Source organism: Coenobita brevimanus, chromosome 71, assembly GCF_032717465.1.
Source record: "Coenobita brevimanus isolate Jiangsu-jjx chromosome 71, ASM3271746v2, whole genome shotgun sequence".
NCBI lineage: Eukaryota > Metazoa > Arthropoda > Malacostraca > Decapoda > Coenobitidae > Coenobita > Coenobita brevimanus.
Genome location: NC_137024.1, coordinates 48,308,804 through 48,332,866, shown reverse-complemented (window position 1 = coordinate 48,332,866; position 24,063 = coordinate 48,308,804). Strand labels below are relative to the sequence as shown.

The 24,063-nt window shown below is 40.4% G+C and overlaps 1 protein-coding gene across 1 annotated transcript in view; it reads right to left on the bottom strand.

Moving 5' to 3' along the window:
* Nucleotides 1–1,552: 1,552 nt before the first annotated feature.
* LOC145406574 (organic cation transporter protein-like) overlaps nucleotides 1,553–24,063 on the bottom strand; it is a 40,445-nt gene continuing 17,934 nt past the window's right edge. Inside the window, exons 6-13 of the mRNA XM_080277650.1 lie at nucleotides 17,927–18,081; nucleotides 15,575–15,743; nucleotides 14,560–14,698; nucleotides 9,818–10,014; nucleotides 8,465–8,625; nucleotides 7,027–7,091; nucleotides 4,780–4,899; nucleotides 1,553–2,019 (exon numbers count right to left, since the gene is read on the bottom strand). Coding sequence (XP_080133776.1) covers nucleotides 1,804–2,019; nucleotides 4,780–4,899; nucleotides 7,027–7,091; nucleotides 8,465–8,625; nucleotides 9,818–10,014; nucleotides 14,560–14,698; nucleotides 15,575–15,743; nucleotides 17,927–18,081 — 1,222 coding nt within the window. The 3' untranslated portion in view covers nucleotides 1,553–1,803. The remainder of the gene's footprint in view (nucleotides 2,020–4,779; nucleotides 4,900–7,026; nucleotides 7,092–8,464; nucleotides 8,626–9,817; nucleotides 10,015–14,559; nucleotides 14,699–15,574; nucleotides 15,744–17,926; nucleotides 18,082–24,063) is intronic.

Here is a 24,063-nt window from a genome sequence, read left to right as displayed (position 1 = left end):
AAAATCAGAAATATGTTAAAGACAGCAACAGTGAATGGGGCGTGAAATCTTCTGGAGCATGCTGTAAAAAGTTTTCCCAATCCAAGGATATGTTTCCTCGCATGACAAAGAAGGAACTGTATTGTAGCAGAGTCAGATGAGAATGAAGACTAGAATAATTTATTGTAACTATGAACAGTTATTTAAAATAGAATTAGATACAATGTTTGGGTAGTTTTTCAGTTCATTCCTCTCTTAAATTTACTGTAAATGTGAAATGCTTTACCATTAAGATGCAATCAGTTTTATTGCTATTGATAGTAAACTGAATATTTTTTTAATATTTTAAGGATTTAAGGTAACATGTCCCTGTGTCATTGAAGTGTCACTTCTTCACTACCGGGTAATAGAGTCCACTACAAAGTCTCTATACTGTGCCAATAAAGGCCCGTCCAGACGATCGAGCAATGCCCGCGGGCATTGCTCGATCGTCTGGACGGGACTTAACACAGAGGGATATGAAAATGTATTTTTGTCCCGATAATGAATTATCTATCTATCTATATCTATCAATATCTTTATCTATCAATATCTCTATCTATCTATATATATATATATATATATATATATATATATATATATATATATATATATATATATATATGGCTGTACGATAATTTGCGTGTAGATTCGATAATTTTGTGTGCACTGTTCGATAATTCTTTGCTGCGAGATGGCAAACCTGCAAAAGCCAGATTCACGAGAAGCATTTTTTGTGATGGGTGATTTATTACTTATTGTTGAACTTCATTATTTTGACATAGTAGACTCTACAGGGTAATAGAGAATGTTTAAATTGAGTCCCACTTTTTAGAATATTCCCTTTTCTTATACTGTATCATTTATCTTTTGCTGCAATGTACTGTAAGTATATATCTCATACCAAAAATTCATATTTACCCCACGTTTTGCTCAGATTTTGTAAAATGACCCTACTGCCCTACAGACCGGAAAATGAGGCTGAATTACCCTACGCGTATGGTAATTATCCTACGGTTGGCAACATGCCTTCAAAGCTGATTTGCCGGGTTCCCTAAAGTTACAGCAGCAGTGATATGAACTACATGCAATATATTGAAACACATCTCTTCATTTTAGGCAAATCAGGACTGCCTGTACTGCATCCATCGTCTGTCAAGGCACATTCAAATACTATTACAATGCTCATCAATTTTGACACTCAAAGCTTTAAAGTTTTAAAAGTTATAAATGTATCCTGAGACTTTAACTTTGTTTTATAATATAATACTGAGTTTAAGCAACAGAAAGACATAAAGTAAAAAATGGTTTCTTTGGCCAAAAGTATTCTTGCTTAAACGTCATGTCGGCTACAAGTCTGGTCACACATATGTCATATGTCCATTTGGCCATTGGTTTAATGTCTGCCAGCCATGCGACCATCAGCAAAACGACTGGGAGCCGCTTGTGGAGGAACACTTTTCATTATCACATTCTTTTCCGACTTACAAACTGTCTAAATTTTACAGGCAGATCATCACACATGTTCCCATTTCTTTGACCTTGTTAGGATCTCATTACATGGGATGGCCGTTGACAGTGTGTCTCCAGGGTATTCTGTAATTACACAATTGCTTTTGCACTCATTTATCGTTACATTGATATTTTTCATGACTAAAATTGTTCATCTTTTTCACTTTTTGCAATACAGTACTGCTTTGTCACAATTCAGAACTTTCACATCACTGTTAGTTGGTCAACACTGTTCTCCCATTATTACATTATAACAGCATATCTTCAGAGTTCTCATATCATGGTCTTGTCCCCACTTATAAACCCAGTATTATCAGATCCCGCCATTTTCTTTCTTCCTCCTCTGCTGGCTCTCCACCGCCTCTCAACGTCTTTCAGTGTTTCAGGCATGGGTTTATTGTTGGTTTCTGGAAGTAAGGGCACCAGGAGGCTTGCCACAATTCCTGAGCATCCAAAGATTACGCTCGCAGCCCACCAGGTGTACCGTGCCTGTAGGGACGAGTGATGATGCTAATGATGATGATGATTGGAATTATAGTTAGGATTATCAGGGAACATTTCAAGCTAGGACTGTGATGATGATGAAGCGGCGCCAGGTCATCTGGACAAAAACTCAGTGGACTGTAGGCTGAAGCTGTCCATCTCTGCAGTCCAACATCTTACTTTTGAGGGACAGGGAGGGAGTTGAGGGATGCTTGTATAACCAGGCAGGGCTACCCGGTTATAATGATACCATTGCGTGAAAGCGTCCCTCTCCAGCACCTATAGCGATGAATATGCGTGTAGGAAGGAAGGTAGGTTTTTAACCCCTTCAGTATGATGACGTCATTCATATTACACTTATTATTACTAAATGATGCTATTCAGCTTTGAGATCCTCTACTGTGAATGAATCTGAAACTCCACTGATCCTTTAGTGTGATGATTTTTTCCCTTGTTGACAAAGGGTTTCTTCAGCATAAAGGAAATGAAGAGGTTATGGGACCAAGGTGATAGCCAATGATTATAGCATGTGGTATAGGAAGGGGGCCAGGTTGAGTAATGCTGCTGAGAGACAGGCATGCTTGACTGACGAATCGGTTAAAATTCTTTTCTCATTTAGCTCGAGGACCTATGAGGACTTGTTTCGTACATAATGCACTTCATTCTGGCTGAAGCCAGGTAGTTTTACTCAACTTAGGAAAGTTCCCTCAGGTTGAAGGATTTGGGGGCAGATGAGTAGGAAGTGAAATATCCAGCGGATATTGATATTTGGCTAGGTAAGTGATACTGATGAATGGGTAGATATACTGTGGTGGATAGCAATGGGTATGCTTCATGACTGGTGGCTTATTCTTACCCATTTCCTGAGACAACCTTTCTGACCTGTAAAAAATAATTTGCCGGTGACAGTAATCACACAGTAATGTTGTCACTGTAGCGAGAGGTTAAATGGAGTCCGTTTTAACCCATTCACTGACGGAGGTCCTTGCTAACTGTCACAGAACATCCAGCGGTTAGTTGGAAGGAAACAATGTCATTACCATGGTGGAGAGGTTAACTCAGAGACAATGGGAGGTTGCCCAGTGGCAACTAAAATAATCTAGCAATATTAATAGTTGTTGTTCATGTTGTTTTGGGTTAATCTCGGTCTTCGGCGGAGCGGACTCGTCCATCACAGATGAACAACTGCTTCTTAGGGGCTGTCCTAGAGGTACAGCACAGTGCAGTGCGCAGTTATACAGTGTAGGGATCCAGCTTCCACTTGTGGTAGACAGCGTCTCACTAGGGTCAAAGTAGGCCCTCTCCATGGCGAAGTGCAGGGAAATATGAAGAGATTTGGCTCCCGAGTGGACACCGCAGCTGCTTCATCGACGGTGCGCAGCTCCACCACGTGTAGGCTCCTCCTCAGGTATAGTAAAGAGATGAGTCGTCTCCCAACGTGTTAGTGTTCAAGGGTAGATACAAAGCATGATGACAAACGTGACCTTTGCTTTGGTAGACAGTGCAAACATGAACGAACTAAGGACTGAAAGAATGCCAAGCATTCTCCCTCCAAAGAAAGGTGAAGAAAGGAAATCCACAATGAAGATACAATAATTCATTTCGAGATGTCTATAGATTTTGCTTTTAAAAGATTGGAGGTCATAGGCGGTGAGAAAGACCTACTGAAACAAGATAATGCTTTGTGGAAGTTACAACGAGTACATGGGAACTCTTAGAGCGCCTATTAATAGAAGGATGACTACTTGTATTTGTCTACGTGTTCTGAAGCACCAACAAAAGTAATGTTATGTGCCTTACAGAGGGTCAGTTCTCGTGGAGGTTGTTGGAGGTTTTTTCATTATGTAAAGGCACCAGGAATGTAGGCTGCTTGCTTTTTCTTTAATGGTCTGGAATACGGTAGCTTTTCCTTGAGTCCCTACACCTCTGAAGTTGTTATGCGTACTCTTACTGTGTGCGGTGATAGCAAGGAGACACGTCTTTTTAATTCTGTGGATGAATATTGTGCGAGGTGACTGATATAGTGACTTGGTTTAGAATTATATAGAAAATTTAAAATCATGGCAACAAGTGTGGTACCTGACATATGCCTGGGTGATGTCATGATGGGTAATATCTGTGATGAAGAGGAGTGATGATAATAGTGGTGAAGATCATAATCAGCATTTGCCACGATCATAATGGTTAAGGATGGCGATGGTAGGGGGTTCCTATAATTACCGCTCACCAGGAATGTAGTAATGAAGTGAGACAGTTATATAACAGGACCATAAAATCATCACTTATCAAGAATGTAGTGATGCAGAGGGTCCATACATTTATTCATTCATCGAAACTAGTGATAAATGGGACAGATTGTGAAGGAGGGGGGAATACAATACAGTAATCACCATTCACCAAGACCCGTGACAAGAAGGGGAAATTGTGGAGAGAAAAGAACCAAATAATTGCCACTTTTGACAATAATCCCTTCATGCCATCCCCATTATGGCAGGCATGTATTACCCTTTCATCCACAAATTCTCATCTACTTTCTAATTAAGTCTCTAATGAGTTAATTGTATTCTGAGTCCTGTCTATACACTGGCCAGTGCTAGAACAGTCTTTCTCAGTCCGTCTTTCTCTGCTTACGACCTCAAACCTTCAACCACGCCATGTCTAAGCAGTTTACAAATTGATTTTTATTTTTTGTTCAGCGTTCTGTGGCAGGGATAAGTTTTGCACATTTTCTTCATGCTCGTTTTTATTCGTAGAGCAGAAACTCACCAGAATTGTCGTGATAAGCGGGGCACATAAAAAGCCCACACTGCCAATCATGTTGACGAATGCAGTGCCTCTGTTCCTAGCTGCTGTAGGGAAGAGCTCTGGGGCATAGATGTAGTTCACCTGGGGGAGATAGGGACATTACACGTGTTAGCAGGTCGAGAGGAAACAGGACAACACAGTTCCGACTAATTTAATTTTCGTCCAGTCATATATATATATATATATATATATATATATATATATATATATATATATATATATATATATATATATATATATAGAGAGAGAGAGAGAGAGAGAGAGAGAGAGAGAGAGAGAGAGAGCCTCTGTGGTGCACTGGTAGAGTGTGCGTCTCGCACGCTGGTGGACGCGGGTTCGCCTCCCGCCAGAGTTGTAAAAACTTTGGGAAGCGTTCACTGAGCCACTGACCGCTTTGGCGGACATAAGGAATGATGTGGTTGAACCTGCGTCGCATACTAATATGCTTGCACCCAGTCGGCTTAAGGCTGGCCAATTACACTTGTTTCACAGCCTACACATACATCCAAAGCCACTCCAATATTACAATTACACTCAAGAGCACTTCTCACCCTACATACAGTCTCTACCAGACAGCCTAAGCCACTGGGTAGAGATACATTGGCTGTATCGTTCCTGCTTCGGTAGGAATAGGCCAGTCCTGCAGTGGACCTCAACAGCTATTTTATATATATATATATATATATATATATATATCCATCATCCAATCCTACGTTGCCCCATGAGGAGCGTAGGAGCCCGGGGCTTGGCAGTTGGTCCTGACATTTAAGATGAGAGTGACTAACCTCACTCAGCTATAAACCTCAATCACCCCTTGGATATAAACCTTCACCGGCTCAATTCGATTGGAGCACAATAATTACCCACTAAACCACCAGGCGCCAAAATTTGGTTATATGGTTACCACCCAGCGTAGTAAATGGTTTCCTGGTGCACAGGAAACCATTTGGCTTGTCACTCAGTGTCGAGTCACCCACAGGCTGAAGGAAGTGGAAGGAATGAAGGAAAGATAGACAGAAGAGGGAGTGTAAAGTCAACCGTAAGCAGAAGGACAAGGAAAGAATGAAGGGAAGAAAGACAGAAGAGAATGGAAGGAAAGAAAGATGGAGAGGAAAGGGCAGACACCCGAGAGCGGCACTACATCGAGTGAGTGAATGGTGAGCGCCCCCACCTACCACCCTATATATATATATATATATATATATATATATATATATATATATATATATATATAAAATTTTCAGGTTGTTCGTGAAGATGGCATTATGACTTAAGAAGTCTGGTGAGGGCCTGTCAAAGCTGTTTTGAGGTAAGCAGTGTTGCGTGATGCTTAGCAAGATAGAGTAAGGTATGAGAGAACAGAAGAAAGTAGTGTAAGGTGAAGTAGGCCAAATCAGTGTGCTGTAGATGGTAGGATTCGTTTATGGAGTACCGGTACGTTAGGGCCAGACACAATACAGCTATGTAAAATAAGGTAATGTCTATTGCGGTAGGGTTCAGGAGAGACGATGAGGGTAAAGTGAATACTGAGAGTGGTAGGAACAGTTTCTGGATGGGGTTAGGAGCAAGCACAGTATTACAGTAGAGTAACTTCAAAATTAAAGGAGATTTGGGCAGAGTATGAATGGATGAGTTTAGGTGAGATAAAGTAACCTGCTATGCTGTACGGCAAAACTAGGAGTGGTAAGAGGTTAAAGCTGGGTAAGGTATTAAAGTCGGGCACAACAGAGTCTAGTACGGTAAAATCAATTTTATCAGAGTGGAATATGGTTAGGAATAGAGCTAGCGTGGTGTGGAAAGATGGAGTTAGTTTAGATAGAGTAGACATGGGGATTTCAGACTAAGATCTCAGAGAGTCATAACAATTTACAATAAGTTTCCATTCGTAACTTAGATTTTGGTGGAAGAATGAAAATATAGAAAGAGTTTGCAGTTGTCTTTTCGTGTCATTTCTCTAAGGAAAACATCTTAGTTATGACAGGATAGAAAAGGCAAGTTTATGAATAATCATCTGACTGGGATTCAGGAGTGAGATTGAGAAACAGACCCAACAATTTTCCTCATAAATTTTCACAGGGAGAATAAGAGATGTGGGAAAAGTGTGCACGCCCTCTTCCTCGCCCACTCTTCAAAAACAATTTTCGGTTATGAAAGTGAAATGATTTTTAGCTTGTTTGAGAATCAGCGTTCTCATTACTGTCAACTCACCTGGAAGGACCCGGCACAAAGGAAGAAGCCCGTCATGACCAGAATCCACTTTATCCAGTAGTAATCTAATGGTGGAGAGGATTAGTCAGGTTAGATATGGCTTGGCTGGGTCAGATTTCTAAGATTCCTCAATGGTCCGTCTTATTACCTTTATGAGATTTTATGAACTGATATATTTACACATTACACGCTTAGTATTCTGTAGTATGTGGTTGATATTATTAACTATGCTGATATTAAAAAGACAGTAAACAACATGCAAAAGAAAAGTACAGTAATCTCATCATTGCGATGACGAATCATTCGAGCTTAATCTTGCTACCGCCAGAAAATATTGTTCAACTTAGGGAAACACTTTTAGCCAAAGGATCAGTGTAAGATACGGGGTACTAAACCTCCTTAGTTCAGAAATTCTCTCCTAAACTGGGTATAATCACCTGGGGGCACCAGGAATGAAAAAAAAAAAAAATTGGATTGAAGTGGTTAATCCAAGACAAAGTTCCCACCCATTGGCACCAAAGATCCAACAACAGGAGTACCCAGCCAGTCAGTGTTCCACTCCTACAATGAACATTTAGCCCACACCAAACTGTCTACACTAAACCCGTTAATTCACACCAAAGTATCCAGATTAACATTTAGCCCACACCAAACTGCCCATACTAAACCCGTTAATTCACAACAAAGTATCCAGATTAAACACACTGAATCCACCCACAGTGAGCTCATATAATCCACACCATATTATCCACACTGAACCCATTTAATGCACATCTATTTACCCACAGTGAACTTATTTAATCTAAACCTATTTACCCACACTAAACCACTACCGGTATAATCTACACCAATTTACTCATACTGAAGCCATTTAATCCATACTTAGTGAAGCCATTCAATCAGCACTAAATTATCCACACTGAATCCGTTTAATCTACACCAACTGACCCACACTTAGTCCACTTAATCACACCAAAGTCGTTTATCCACATTAAACCCATTAATTCACACCAAAGTGTGAAACTAAACCCAGTTAATCCATCCTCAGCTAACCCATATAATCCACACCAAATAATCTAGACTGAACCCATACAATCCACACCAAATAATCTAGACTGAACCCATACAATCCACACCAGTATATCCACAGTGAACTTACATTATCCACACCAATTTCCTCACAGTGAACCAATCCTCACCAATTTATCCACACTGAACCAATCTGCACAAACTTACCCACACTGTACCTATCCGCACCTATTTACCCACACTGAACCCATCTAACTCACACCAGATTTACTCACATGGAACCCAGTTAATCCACATCAAAGTACCCACAGTGAACCTTAAAATTCACACCAACGTATCCATACTGAGCCCATTAATCCACACCGAATTATCCACAATGAACGCATTTAATTCACAACAAAGTACCCACCAATTGGCACCAGGAGATCCACCAAGAGGAGCACCCCTGACAGTAGCAGTCCGCCTCCCACAAGCACCTTCCTCCCCAGGCAAGTCGTGAGGGGCGTCGCAAGCAGGATCGAAGCACCGTCCATCACCCCCGTCAGGCCCACGTACAGGAAGGGGTTGGTGCTGTGGGTGGGTGGTGGAGGGAGGGAAAGAAGGAATGATTTAAACTGTATACACGGGTGCTGTCGATGGAGAAAGGTGAGTAGGAAAAACGGGATATGAAGGGGAGGGGGGAGCTGGTTTAGGTGGGTGTTGTAGGTGGGTGAAGGGGAGTGTGATGAGTGTTGTAGTTGTGTGCGTAGATGGGATAAGCTGCATACAGGAAGAGGCTGATTGTGTAGGTGGGAGGGAGTAGATGGCAGAAAGAGTGAAGGCTACAGAATAAAAGAAAATGTGTTTGCAGGACGAGGTATAGGCTGTAGGTAGGTGGGGAGGTGGAAGACAGAATGAGATAAATTGCATATGTGGGTGCTGTAGGTGGATCACGGTGTGCAGAAATTGCATACAAGAAGGGGTGCTGGTGTAGGCGAATGCAAATGTGGGAGAGGAAAAGTGGGCATAATTATACAGACAATAAAATAATGTTAGTGTGGTAAATGGATGCATGGAGGGTGAGAGGAAGTGGAATAAATCGAGTTGCAGGAAGGGATTGGTGCTGTAGGTGGATGCATGACAGCCTACAGAATGAAGTTAGAACTGTGAGTGATTAGATGGATGAGGGTGTAGGTGGAATAATTTACACACAGGAAGAGTTGGGTGTATGTGTGGATAAGAGTGAGTGGGATGAGCTGCATATGAAGAGAGGGTGGTGCATGGGTGGGTGAGGGTGAAAGATAGAAGTTATGTGCAGGAAGCGATGGGTACATAGTAGGGATAAAACTGCATACAGAAAGTTGTTCATTCTGTTGGTGGATGAGGGAAAGTGGGCATAACTATATACACAGGCAATTACATACATGGGTGTTGCATGTGGCTGCATAGACGGGTGAGGGAAAGTAAGACTAATTGCACATTGGAAGAAGGTAATGGTGTAAATGGGTGAGGCTGAATGGGAGCAATTGCATATTAGAAGAGACGTGTTGTTGTTAAAAGGTCGGTAGGTTGTGCGGGTGAGTGCAAGTGGATAAGTAGCATACAGAAAGTAATTGCTTCTTTTAGTGGGTTAGGGTGAGTGAAATAAATTGCACATAAAAAATAATATTAATTCTCTAGTTGCGAAGAGAATTCGAAGGTATAAAAGGTTTAAAAGATCAAAATATAGACTTAGACATCATCATACAGTGAAGAGGTTAATGAGGGGGCACCTAAAACCCACCTGGTGAAGTTGTTAGCATTGATGGCGACGCCGAGATAAAGCAGACTGTGTAGAAACCAGATGATAGGGGTGCAGATCAAGATAACCCTCATCCCGGGGTTCTTCAGGTATTGCCACATCTGCTTCCCTCCGTCGTGGATATGCTCCAAGCACACCATTTCCTCTCTCTCATTGTTACTAACGTTAGACCCGTTCGTCTGGTATAGTACAATGGATATTATTGTTAACATTATTATTACCTCGCGCGGACTGAGACCGACGAGGTATTGTTTTTGGTCGAGTTTCTTTTATTGTTTATTTGTTTGCATGTTTGTTTGTTTACTTGTTTCTTTGTGTGTTAGCAACATTACGGAAAAACGGCTGAATGAAATTACATGAAACTTTCAGGATATGTGAGCACTGGTCCCCAAAGAAAGTGATTAGATTATGGAGGTAATCGAGTGATCCTGAAAGGTTAAAATCAAGGTCACGGATTTTCAGAGGGCTATAACTTGAAAACAGTTGAAGATAGAGATATTATCTATTATGAACATACAGGAACTCGTAATATGGGCTTTCATTTTGCACCAAGACCTTTGACCTTGAATGACCTTGAAAAGTCAAACTCAAGGTCACGGATATTCAGGGGGTTATAACTCGAAACTCGTTGAAAATAGTGTTTTTGCTATTACCAAGATATAGGAAGTCTCATATGGGCTTTCATTTGGCAGCATAACCTTGAAAGGTGAAATGCAAGATCACGGATTGTCGGAGGGAGTAAGTGGAAAATATTTGCGCCATTACCTTAGACTTTAATTGTGCACTGACACTAGATGGCAGAAATGAGTTAATATTTAATAGCAATAAAATAACTGCTGTCAGGCAAGGTTTGTTGTGCCTGGCACCACGCGTTATTATTATTATTATTATTATTATTATTATTATCACTTATTATTTTTATTCTTATTCTTATTCTTCATCTTCTTCTTATGATTATTATTATTATTAAACGTTTCCTCATCCCGGTGGGAATTTTTCTTGTTTTTGTCAATAATAATATTATTATTCTAGGGAAGATCTGAATCACCGCTGTTCGCATACCGTTTATGCTACAGCCTTCTTTTTTTGTCATATAATAGTACTGGTTGGCTGCTTAATCTCACCAAATATCCTCCTGATCCGAATGCTGGAACCCAGACAGGATCCGAAAGAAAAGGTGACTCCAAAGCTCAAGAACCACTTACGTTAGAGGATTGATATTTTTGTGGCATATACCTGGGACATGGCCAGAATGCAGTGCTTACAGGGAGACCCAAAATTACTGCAACCCATAGCACTAGGAAGACAGGGGTATCACTCCTGGGGAGCAATGGTTCCAGCAGGATGGGGCCACCCCACACACTTCACACCAAACGTTCATAGCGGTAACGATTCGGGGATCAACTGATCAGTAGGAGGTATGACTCTGAGTGGGCCCCACACTCACCCGACCTGAATCCCCCAGATTTCTATGTGTGGGGTTATCTGAAGGATCATGTTTATGAAAACAACTCCCAGATATTCAGAGACCTGAAAACAGAAATCACGGCCAACATCTGAGCTATTCCAAGAGAAAAGTGTGTCGGCATAATAGACAATTTCGCATTCAGGAGTGCCTGCGACTTCGAGGTGGTCATTTGGAACAAATTTAGGAAAGGTAATAAAAAACAGACCATTTGAGCTACAAACCCAAAATTTAGGACTGTTTTGTTATCAACTCAGCTTAACATAAATGCAAAAATAAGGCAAATCTCTTATCAGATGTATAAATGACACACACTTTTCTGGGTTGCATTCAATTTGTGTCGCCCTGTTATATACAGTACTGTAGTCCAGATCGGCTCAGTATTCTCTGGGATTACCTGGGGTCAAAAATTAGGACTTTCCTGGATATTCCAGATGTCACCTAATTTTCCATGAAGGATTAAAGCAAGAGCCACCAAACCTGGTAAACTTACAGACTGTGATGACCTAAGGAGACATGCGCAAGATCAGTGACATTGACCTCAAAGTCCCCTTATAGCTCGGCTTCTTATAAGCAATGGCTATGGGAAGTCTTTCATTACCAAATTGTCCTTGGACAGTTTTACAGTGTTCTACTTATTATTAGTAGTAGTAGTAGTAGTAGTAGTAGTAGTAGTAGTAGTATTGTTATAATTCTTGTGTTGTTGTTGTGTTGTGTTGTTGTTGTTGTGTTGTTGTTGGTGTTGTTGTGTTGTTGTTGGTGTTGTTGTGTTATTGTTGTGTTGTGTTGTTGTTGTGTTGTGTTGTTGTGGTGTTGTTGTGTTGTTTTTGTTGCAGTTGTGTTATTGTATGTTGTGTTGTTGTTGTGTTGTGTTGTTGTTATGTTGTTGTTATGTTGCTGCTGTTATGTTGTTATTGTTGTGTTGTTGTTGTATTGTTTTTGTTGTGTGTTGTTGTTGTTGTTGTTGTTGTGTTGTTGTTGTTGTTGTGTTGTGTTGTGCTGTTGTTGTGTTGTGTTGTTGTGCTGTTATGTTGTTGTTGTGTTATGTTGTTGTTGTTGTGTTGTGTTGTTGTTGTGTTGTGTTGTTGTTGCTGCGTTGTGTTGTTGTTGTTGTTGTGTTGTGTTGTTGGTGTGTTGTTGTTGTGCTGTTATGTTGTTGGTGTGTTGTTGTTGTGGTGTTATGTTGTTGTTGTGTTGTGCTGTTGTGTTGCGTTGTCGTTGTGTTGTTGGTGTGTTGTTGTTGTGGTGTTATGTTGTTGTTGTGTTGTGCTGTTGTGTTGCGTTGTCGTTGTGTTGTTGGTGTGTTGTTGTTGTGGTGTTATGTTGTTGTTGTGTTGTGCTGTTGTGTTGCGTTGTCGTTGTGTTGTTGTTGTGTTGTGTTCTTGTTGTGTGCCTGTTGTGTTGTTGTTTTGTGTTGCTGTGTTGTTGTTGTTGTATTCTTGTTGTGTTCTGTTGTTGTTGTGTTGTGTTGCTGTTGTGTTGTGTTGCTGTTGTGTTGTGTTGTGTTGTTCTTGTGTTGTGCTCTTGTTGTGTTGTGTTGTATTATTGTTGTGTTGTGTCGTGTTGGTGTTGTGTTGTTGTCGTGTTGTGTTGTTGCTGAGTTGTGTTGTGTTGTTGTTGTGTTGTTGCTGAGTTGTGTTGTGTTGTTGTTGTGTTGTGCTTTTGTTGTGTTATTGTTGTTCTGTGTTGTGTTGGTGTTGTGTTGTTGTTGTATTGTGTTGTTGTGTTGTTTTGTTGTGTTGTGTTGTTGTTGTTGTGTTGTGTTGTTGCATTGTGTTGTTGCATTGTGTTGTTGTGTTGTGTTGTTGTTGTGCTGTGTTGTTGTTGTGTTGTGTTGTGTTGTTGTTGTGTTGTGTTGTGTTGTTGTTGTGTTGTGTTGTGTTGTGTTGTTGTTGTGTTGTGTTGTGTTGTTGTTGTGTTGTGTTGTGTTGTGTTGTGTTGTGTTGTGTTGTGTTGTTGTTGTGTTGTGTTGTGTTGTGTTGTGTTGTTGTGTTGTGTTGTGTTGTTGTTGTGTTGTGTTGTATTGTGTTGTTGTTGTATTGTGTTGTTGTTGTATTGTGTTGTTGTTGTATTGTGTTGTTGTTGTATTGTGTTGTTGTTGTATTGTGTTGTTGTTGTGTTGTGTTGTTGTGTTGTGTTGTGTTGTGTTGTGTTGTTGTTGTTGTTGTGTTGTGTTGTGTTGTGTTGTTGTAGTGTTGTGTTGTTGTAGTGTTGTGTTGTGTTGTGTTGTGTTGTTGTTGTGTTGTGTTGTGTTGTGTTGTTGTTGTGTTGTGTTGTGTTGTGTTGTTGCGTTGTGTTGTGTTCTTGTTGTGTTGTATTGTGTTGCGTTGTTGTTGTTATTGTGTTGCTGTTGTGTTGTTGTGTTGTTATGTTGTGCTGTTGTGTTGTGTTGTTGTTGTGTTGTGTTGTTGAGTTATTGTTGTTGTTGTGTTGTTGTTGTGTTGTGTTGTTGTTGTGTTGTGTTGTTGTGTTGTGTTGTTGTTGTGTTGTTGTTGTGTTGTGTTGTTGCTGTGTTGTTATTGTTGTTGTTTTGTTTTGTTGTGTTGTGTTGTTGTTGTTGGGTTGTTACTGTGTTGTATTTTTATTGTTGTGTTGTGTTGTTTGGTTGTTGTGTTTTCATTGTTATTGTTGTGTTGCTCTTGTGTTGTTGTTTTTGTTATGTTGTTGTTGTGTTGTTGTTGTTGTGTTGTTGTTATGCTGTTGCTGTGTTATCACTGTGTTGTTGTTTTGCTGTTGGTAATATTACTATCAGTTGTTCGAGGAGTATACAAAAGAAAATTAACATGTTATGTGCAGAAGTAAAGACATAAGGGTAAATATGCTAGGAAACCTTCTCATATCCTTCTAGAACAACTCTGTAATAAGATATTCACATACTAATCAAAGCAACTCCACCATCACTCCCTCACTCACACCTTCCCTCACCCACGTCCTCCCTCACCCACACTCTTCCTCACCCAAACCCTTCATCACCCATACCCTACATCACTCAACCCTCCCTCATCCACATCCTCTCTCATGCACACTTTCCCTTACCCACACCCATTCTTGCCCACAACCTCCATCAGCCACACCCTCCATCACCCATACCCTCCAACACCCATACCTTCCATCACCCACACCTTCCATCACCCACACCCTCCATCGCCCATACCCTCCGTCACCCATACCCTCCCTCAACACACCCATCCTCACCACAACCACCCTCACACTCACCCTCCCTGATCCACACCCTCTCTCACCCACACCCATCCCTCACCTGCAGGATCTTATCAATTATAGACGACAAAGATTCCTGCAGCTTAGCCTTGTTCTTCGCCATCGCTTTCTCCATGATCTTGAGCCCTTTCTTGCCCCGCCCCTGTTGCAGTAGCCAGCGCGGAGACTCATCCACGAAGCTGTAAAAAATGTGTTTAAAAGTGTAAGAACTTTCAAAAGTAATAGTGCACCTCCCCTCTCCAATATTTTACTCCACCTCCAATTACCTGTCCACAGCTTCCTCCTACCCTTGAATAATTTGCTCCCTATACCATCTCTCTCGTTCTAATAACTTAGTTCCTAGTCCTTACGCCTCCTTGCTAATGCTCGTAACATACTCCCTACGCCCCAGTAATTCACACCCCACACAATTCCTTCTCCCTTTGATAGCTCACTCCCTTCACCCCAGTAATTCACTTCATACACTTTCTCTCTTCCTCTAGCAACTCATTTCTATCACCTTCACTCATCTTAACTCACTTCGTACACTATAGGTCACCCCACATCCCAATAACTTGCTCCGTACACGCCTTCCTCTCCCCTATCCCACCAGTGCCTAACCCCTAGCACATCCACCTCGATTCACAGGGTAAAAGGAATGAGTAAGAGGACTATAGAGGCGGTAATAAGAATAAGCCGCTGCACAACATTTCACTTGTTACAGGTCCACACCTTCTCTCTATTTTCTCTAAAGCCTCATCACCTTACCCCAACTCCTACTCGTAATGACCGAAACGAGACTTAGATTAATCGCTGCCAGAGAGCGGAATCGAATATGGGTCCCGAAGGATATCACTCCGGTACGTAACCACTTCGCCAAGAAGGGTTATGTTCCTCTCTCTCCAATTCATAACCTCACACACACACACACACACACACACACACACACACACACACACACACACACACACACACACACACACACACACACACACACACACACACACACACACACACACACACACACACACACACACACACACACACACACACACACACACACACACAAAACTCACAAGGTAAATGGTATGAGCACGAAGACTGGAGAGGCGGAGATGAGGAAAAGCGTCTGCCAGTCCCTGATGAAGTAGCCGACGGTGGCGAAGACGATGATGAAGCTGGAGTAGGGCGTCCCCATCAGCATGCCCACCAGACTGCGGTTCCGAGCTGGCGTCGATTCCAGAGCTGAGGGAAGGTGGCGAAAATTTTAGGGTTTGATGATTCAGTAACACATCTTCCTTATCGATTTATTCTGCTATTACAGCTCACTATCCTCTTGTCGAACTGTCATGAATTCCAGGGCTGAGGGAGGGCAGTGCAAGTTTTAAGGTCGCATCGCATGATAATGTAAAAAATAAATCGCTAAGGAACAGGTACCAGGAAGCCTCATATGCCACCCAAAAATACGAGCCTAATGCTTTAAATAATGGGATTTACTTCGCCTGAGCAAAATTGTCTAGTGTTCGCATTAACAGACTCCTATTCTCTGTTCACTTTAACTAGGCGCACAATTGCCGTATTTCCATCTTGAAAGTTGAGCTTTAACAAGAGATTAACACTAGAATATGGTGCTAGTCACGAAGTAGCGCTATGGAAAGGATTTAGAGTTGTAGTATGGTCTTATGCTGCCAGTGAGCTACAGATAATAAGCTGCAAGAGAATGGAAATCTCCATTTAGTTAAAATGAATGAATTTTAGGCGTAGCACTGGCAGAGGACGGATAACTCAAGCTTGCTGTCGAAGCCTTTAACTGATGGGATGTCTCTCAGGTGAACAAAATCTTGTGCTGGCCTTGAAGAAAGAACGAAGTATATATATCATCCACTGTGAAAGGATTAATGGATGAAAGGAGAAGGAGTTAGGGGTAGGGGGAGAGGAAAAATTAGGTAGTAAGGAAGTGAATTTCGGAAGGGACAAGTGTAGGGGTATAATCCATCATGCGCGCGTGGGCAAGGGATAATGACAAACACATATGTGGGTGGTTGACAAGGAATGTACAAAATCCTTCCTCCAAACTAAGACTCGCATTCCATGTCTCTAATTCAGTTCTGACTACGAATAGAGTGTGGTAATGGAGATCCTGTCCAAAGTTCCCGTGGTCAACCTTGAAAAGATTATTTTTTCCCCTAATTCCTGGCAAAGATAATAACAACGCTGATAATGATGGTTAAAATGATAACCGAAATTGTACTGAAGTTTATAACGCAACAGCTTTATTCATTCTCCAACCATTCGATGTAATGCCTCCCTAATGTGACCCTTCACTGAGCTACAAGTCGAATGGTTTCCTGTAGCACAGGAAGCCATTTATTATGTTGGTTGATAAACATCTAACCAAATGATTCTTGGTGGTCTAGTGAGTTAAGGCGCTCCAGCCGGATGAGACCCATAAGGGTCTACACCTGAGGAGTAGTTTAGGTTCACAGGCCACATAATGCCACTCACGGTCGAGTGAGGAATCTATCTGTCTATCTATCTATCTATATAGATAGATGGATAGATAGATAGATACTGTATATATATATATATATATATATATATATATATATATATATATATAGATAGATAGATAGATAGATAGATATAGATATATATCATCAGCCGCTTGAGTGTCCACAGCAGGACTGGCCTATCCCGACCAAAGTGGGGACGATACAGCCTATGAATCTCTACCAAGTGGCTGAGGCTGTCTGGTAGAGACTCTATGTAGGGTGAGAAGTGCTTGTAAGTGTAATTGTAGTGTTGGAGTGGCTTTGGATGTGTATGTAGTCTGGGAACCAAGTGTAATCGGCCCACGCAAGCCGACTAGGTGCAAGCATACTTTATAGTATGCGACACTGGTTCAACCACAGCACCCCTTATGTCCGCCAAAGCAGTACATGGTCGGAAGAACGCTCCCAAAGTTTATTACCTGGTGGGGAGCGAACCCTTGTTCTTCAGGGTACGAAAACGGACACTTTACCACAGGGGCTCCATATATATATATATATATATATATATATATATATATATATATATATATATATATATATATATATATATATATAAAGGAACCTTACATGACAATGATGATATTGACGATGACATTGGTAGTGATGAAACTTGTGAAAATTGTTTTTCAGTATGTAAACAGAAAGGTCAAAACAAATGAAGACGGGACTTGTCATACTGCAAACAATGGTAATTATGATTATTATGATGATGATGGGAACCGTATTTTGGAGTACTGAACACCATTAAAAAAAAATGAACACTAGACTTATTCACATTCCAAGCAAGAATAATTATGATGTCGAAGATGATGATAATAATGATGACGATAATTGGTTTTGGATCATTTATACACCGCCAACAAAGGCAGGCCTTACCCATATTCCAAGCAGCTATGAGCGATCCCATGGTGGTGGCGCCGAGGATGAGCCGGGCGACGAGGACCAGAGTGTAGGATGGAGCCAGCAGCATCAGCACGGTCCCCACACAGTTCAACACCCCCCCTATCTTCACCACCGTCAGCCGACCAAACCTGCACGGATATGGGTTGAGAAAGGCCAAGAATTTAGCCCTCTGTTTCCGGTGAGCATCAATGGACTAAATGCAATCGCCCGTCGTACGCTGGGATAAAGTATGGCGTTCTTTATTCTTGACCGAAAAGTTTATCGTGATGATTTTTTTCTTATTTTTTTGGCGTTCCTGGTTTATCATGAGAACAGTAAAATCGTCCCTCGTTAGGTAAAATGAATGCGAAGTAGGTATTTGGCAGTCAAAGGGTTAAACTGTTTTAATGGTAGGATTTGAAAAAGCAACATTCCCAGGCTCCTATGACCCCGCCATCCAACCAAACCTGCATGCAGATGGACAAAGCCTACCTGTGAAGCAGGCCTATAATCCTTCGAGTATTAATATTTGTGGAGCAGGTGGGGATTTTTTTATTTGTCCGATGAGATTTCTTTTCAACTAAGTATTGAAACCTTTATTTTTTCTTTCCTTTCCCAATTTTTTCTTTTTTAATGCGTGTGTGATTGTTTTGTCAGTTTTTTTGGACAACTTGGAAAAATAACTCTCTCAGCTAAGAAATTTTTAATGAATAAAATACCTAGCTTAATATTCTGAGCGCTAGAATTTCTCTGAAGAAAAATTTATATCACTTGGCTTGTGTAGGTCAGGCCGGAATGAGAGGGTGATTTGGCACAAATAAAAGCACTGTATTTTTTTTTTTTTTACTTGGTCTAAAACTGCCATCTCTCCATCTTGAATGCTGAGCTGTGGCAATAGAGTAACACTAGAAAACGATGGTAGTCATGAAAAAAGTGTTGTGGAATGGATGCTGGGCCAATCTTCTTCTGCCATCGAGGTACGTGAAATAGGCTGCAAACGGACGAAATCTATTCCAAGTTAGTGTAAAGTAACTATATTTTATGTGGAGCTGGAGGACTGCTTTGACTTCCAGGACTTCACCTGAATAAAAACTATCGCTTGTGTGTGTGTGTGTGTGTGTGTGTGTGTGTGTGTGTGTGTGTGTGTGTGTGTGTGTGTGTTTTAAGCAGGTAAAATAAAATGCTTTCTTTTGCATCAGGAATTTAAACCATTGACTGCAAGGATATAGTTTTTATTTATTTCTTGATTGATTTACTTTTGTATCAGGAATGTAACTTATTGACTGCAAGGCCTTAGCTTTTATTTGTATAATTTATTTATTAATTTACGTATTTTCTTATTGCCAGGTAAAGGTAATACGAGTGAGAAAATTGTCGCTTGATTACACTGAATTTAATAGTTTTTTTTTTCTTAATTGAATGTATTTTTTTTCTTTTAGAATTAAGATTCTATCACTTACCATTTATTTATATATTTATTATTTATTTATTTATTTATAACTGCCTACTGTTACTTGGCATTAATGGTCCAGACAGGGATGAAGCCAATGAGGATCCAACCCCTTAAATCCGGCGACATATTTTACATTTTATTCTCGTTACCTTCAGACGATTTTATGAATCTTGTTAAATGCCTCTCACACTGAAGGGGTAAAGGACGGCTACATATGACTCAAGTTCGAAAAGCCTCTCCTGAAGCTGAATAAAAGCCTTTGGAGGTAGTAAGATTAAAATGGTAAAAGAAAGAAGGCATATGTGATTATTGTCTTTCCCATTGATTAAAGTGAATCAAATAGCTTATCCATCTATCTGTCTGTCTGTCTGTCTCATTTATCTGTCTATCTATCTATCTGTCTATCTATTTATCCATCTATCTACCTATCCATCTATCTAGTTATGTACCCACCTATCTGTCTGTCTATATCCACATATCTGTTTATATATCTATCTACCTATCCATCTATCAATCTATTTATATATCTATATATCAATTTACCTACTATCTATCTGTCCGTCTCTATCTCTCGCTCTCTCTATCTGTCTGTCTGTCTGTCTGTCTGTCTGTCTGTCTGTCCGTCTATCTGTCTGTCTGTCTTTCTGTCTGTCTATTTATCTATCTACCTGTCTGTCTGTCTATTTGTCTATGTATCTACTCTGCCTGTGTCTATTTTTCGTATACTAGGATTAACTGCCAGGATTCTGTGGGGCAGACTGAAACACCTCTTCAGTACGATGACGTGTTTCAGAGATTTCTTCTTGCTGCCTCCAGACGATTTTCTTCAGTTTTAGGTCGACCTCTTGTAGTAAAAGGGTAAATGGAGGCTGTATCTAACCCGCCCATTTCCAAAAGCCTCTGGAGGTGGCAAAAATAAGCTAAAAAAATGATGATGGTGATGATAATAATAATAATAATAATAATAATAATGATAATAGTAAGAATAATTATAATAATAATAGCGAGAACATCGAAAAATTGTCCCAGAACAGTTTTGATAAAGAAAAATTCCCCACAGCCACTGCCTAGCCCTGAGCCTATTGCTTGCCTTGACTGCATAGATGGCTTTGTAGGAATAGTTTGGTGGCTTTAGCTTTAATCAATCCTTCATGGAAAATTAGGGACGTCCGAAATATCCTGAAATGTTCCAGTTTTTGACCCGAGATCTCAGCGAATAATTAACCGATTGGAACCATAATGCCGCCACCTTAAGGCTATGTTGCAGTAAAATTTCAGCTTGCTAACTTAAGCAGTTTCTAAGATAGCTTCCTGGAATCTGTTTCCTACATTCTGAATAATATTCTGTGGTCAGGTTGATAGACTGCCATCATACTGGGTCAGAAGCCGCCAGCTGGGCGATTGACATGACAAAGTTTGGATGTCTCTCGGCCAGAGTCTCCAAGTAATAGACATTTACCTTTCAAGCAGAAAGAATAATAAGAATACTGACAAGAATAAGAAAACTTTCCAGTGGGGTGTGGGAAGTTTTAATAATAATAATAATAATAATAATGATAATAATAATAATAATAATAAAAATAACTAGAAATCGGAAATTGCCATCAGCAATTTCAATAACTCACCACCATCACCATCATCATCATCACCACCACCACCATCATCATCATCACCACCACCACCATCATCATCATCACCACCACCACCACCATCACTACCATCACCATCATCATCATCACCAGCACCACCACCACCATCACAACCCCCTACCCTCGGGGCACTGGGAACCCCCCTGGGGGACCGCCAACTCCCCCGGTGACGATGAGGGGTTTTTAAATACCCAAGAGTATTACAGTATACGTGCTAAACCTTGCGCGATGTGCTTTGAAGTGAGTATGTACGCATACTAATTCACCTACGGGAGATTACTTCAGAGGGAACATTGAAATCTATGAGAAGCAACTTTTGAACTTCGACCTTGGCTGTGACCTTGAGTTTTGGGTCGTCATTCATATTTGGTAGCCATGCATAGCATGTCAAGTTCTATAAATGTACCAAGTTTGGTGACTGCAGCTCAATTCCATCTTGTTGTTTTATTAATTGTGCACTCAATGACCCTAAACTACTTTCCATTGACCCATGGGGAATCTCAGAAACTACTGGCCCAACAGGTCCATAGTCATTTCAGACCTGCTCCCCGACCTTGGCTACGTCCCACGAAACTTTCAAGTCTGTAGCCTACCTTTAACGGTTTCTGAGAATCCGCGAATAGACTATTTTTATAGGTTTTTGGCTGTAACTGGAAAACCAGTACTGGAAACTGGATGATACTGGGTCACATGAAGCTACCAGCCGTAGCTTTGAAACTGAGCGAATACGAGTACTTTATTTCTTCGTAATGATAATAATAATAATAATAATAATAATAATAATAATAATAATAATAATATTGACAAGAACAATATAACTCACCACTTGTGTGGTGAGTTATAATAAGACACCATCGGAGTGAAGTAATTAACCTAAGTGTCGGCATTTTTTTTTTTTTTCTGTTTCCTTTCCATCATGTTAACTCCACTACAATGACGCATGTTTGGCGGACCCTGCTAGGAGGCGACCTAAAGCCAATATCACTAATATCGCTGTTACTGAAGGGCCAATTTGAAATGAGCCCCTTTCAGTCATTTAAGAGCCTCTAAGACAGTTACAGATACCTCATTAGGACTTCTGTTGATGAATAATAGGCATCTGAGCCATTTTCACAAAGATTCTAAAGGTGATAAATTTGTTTAGATTCATTATGAATATTAATAATTCATGAACTGGCCTCTGTAGGGTATCTTTAGATCATTTTAGGGTTAAATTTTACATAACACTTGGGAAACTCACATAGTGATGGTGTGAAGCGAGAGTTCTCATTAAACTCCTCTATACTGCGTAAGGCTTCCTAGAGCTGAATATAATTGTCAGGTCCCAGGCCCGTTACCAGGAGGGTGGGGGGGAAGGGGTGGCGTCTCACCCCGGCAATCCTCTAAGGTCCACTTGGCTGACGTAATCAATATTACTTTAAACGTTTTTTTTTTTTTTACATTTTTTTCTTGGAAGTAATTTACCCTTTAGTTTGGGAATACATATAATGGGCCTTTTGGTGTAAAACTTGTATTGGATGGATATATAAATATAACTTTTTCGAAAACTGGGTCAAGAATGGTAATAATATGTTGGCCCAATCTATGTATTGCTGATCACGCCAATCAAGCAGCTGGCAACTGAGTGATGTAACTATACATCATCTATCACAGATCATTTTCATATATTGGATAATTGAAATATATTTTATATAATATTGAAATTTCGACAGAGACGGGTGTTTTCCACAGGCAAGTGTCTTGTTATAAAACGAAAGTCTTAGATCATAATTGATAGTGTTAAAGGGGCATTGGTATTCGCCCCAAATATATGCAATTGGGTTTATAAAATGGTCAAATTTGGATGTTATATAAATATGATGGTCGTCCGTGGCTCAGTGGTAAGATGCACGTATCTCATTGATGAAGGCAAGGGTTCGAGTGCCACACCAGGCAGTTAATTTAATTGGTTTCATTTCAGATATTCCATCACTTGGCAGCTATTCGGGAGAGACGGAGATGCTGAGCTGGGAACATAGTGTGTATTCATAGGACATAGATGTATGTAACCTGGGTAAGAGAGACTCCACTCAGTAAATCATCTGTCAGGTGTCGTGGACTGTACGGTAGGCATTCAGAGGACAAAGGTTCGAACCCCGATTTTTTTTTTTTTTTTTTAGAAGCATTTAAAGGATAAAATTTTACAATGTTATTCCTTCAAAGGAAGAAAAAGTAAATTTCAAGATATGTTAATTTCGAGCTATCCAGACACACTTGCTTGTAAATTGGCCCGATTACTTACACCCAATTCAAATTTGATTACTGGCTCCCGATACAGACATGATGCTGGGCCAGAACAGAACCGAATCTGGATCTATGTGCAAACGGTTGTCGGCACTTGCACTGGGACAATTCAGGTCATCTGGCTTGCCTGTACCATTCCAACACCACGTGTCATCACAAGCCAGTATCGGTACGGTTCTGATCCAACACAATCATGTTTGTTCTCTCTCTATCTCGTTTCGCCAGTGTTGATATTCAGAGCTCAGAAAACCATGCAGTGAACAGATGGATGGAAGTTAGTTATATCTAACCCCTATAATTTGAAGTTTTTCCAGAGATGAATACAATCGTCTGGCCGTAGAGATGATAACGTAAATTGTGTCCTTTTTGAGAAAGGTAGTGCAAAATGAAATCGTAAATTAACACAGACTAAATTCTTATGGGTTTTCACATTATAAAGATCATCATTATTTTTCTTACTTTCAGAGAAAATAATATTCTCGAGTTATTTCAAATCCAAATTTATTTAAAAGTACTGAATAGATACTTGTTTCTGTTTTATTAACCTTTCTCCTAAAATTAATTACATGGACATTCCGCTAAATGAAGCTCAATTTTCCATTGCATTTTCTGGATAGGCCTATTGGGCTGGAGGTGACAGCATGAGTGAAATGGAAAATAAGGCCCCGGGCTGAAGGATGATTCAGTCATTTCACCTGTTTCTCTCTCTCTCTCTCTCTCTCTCTCTCTCTTTACATGCTCCTAAT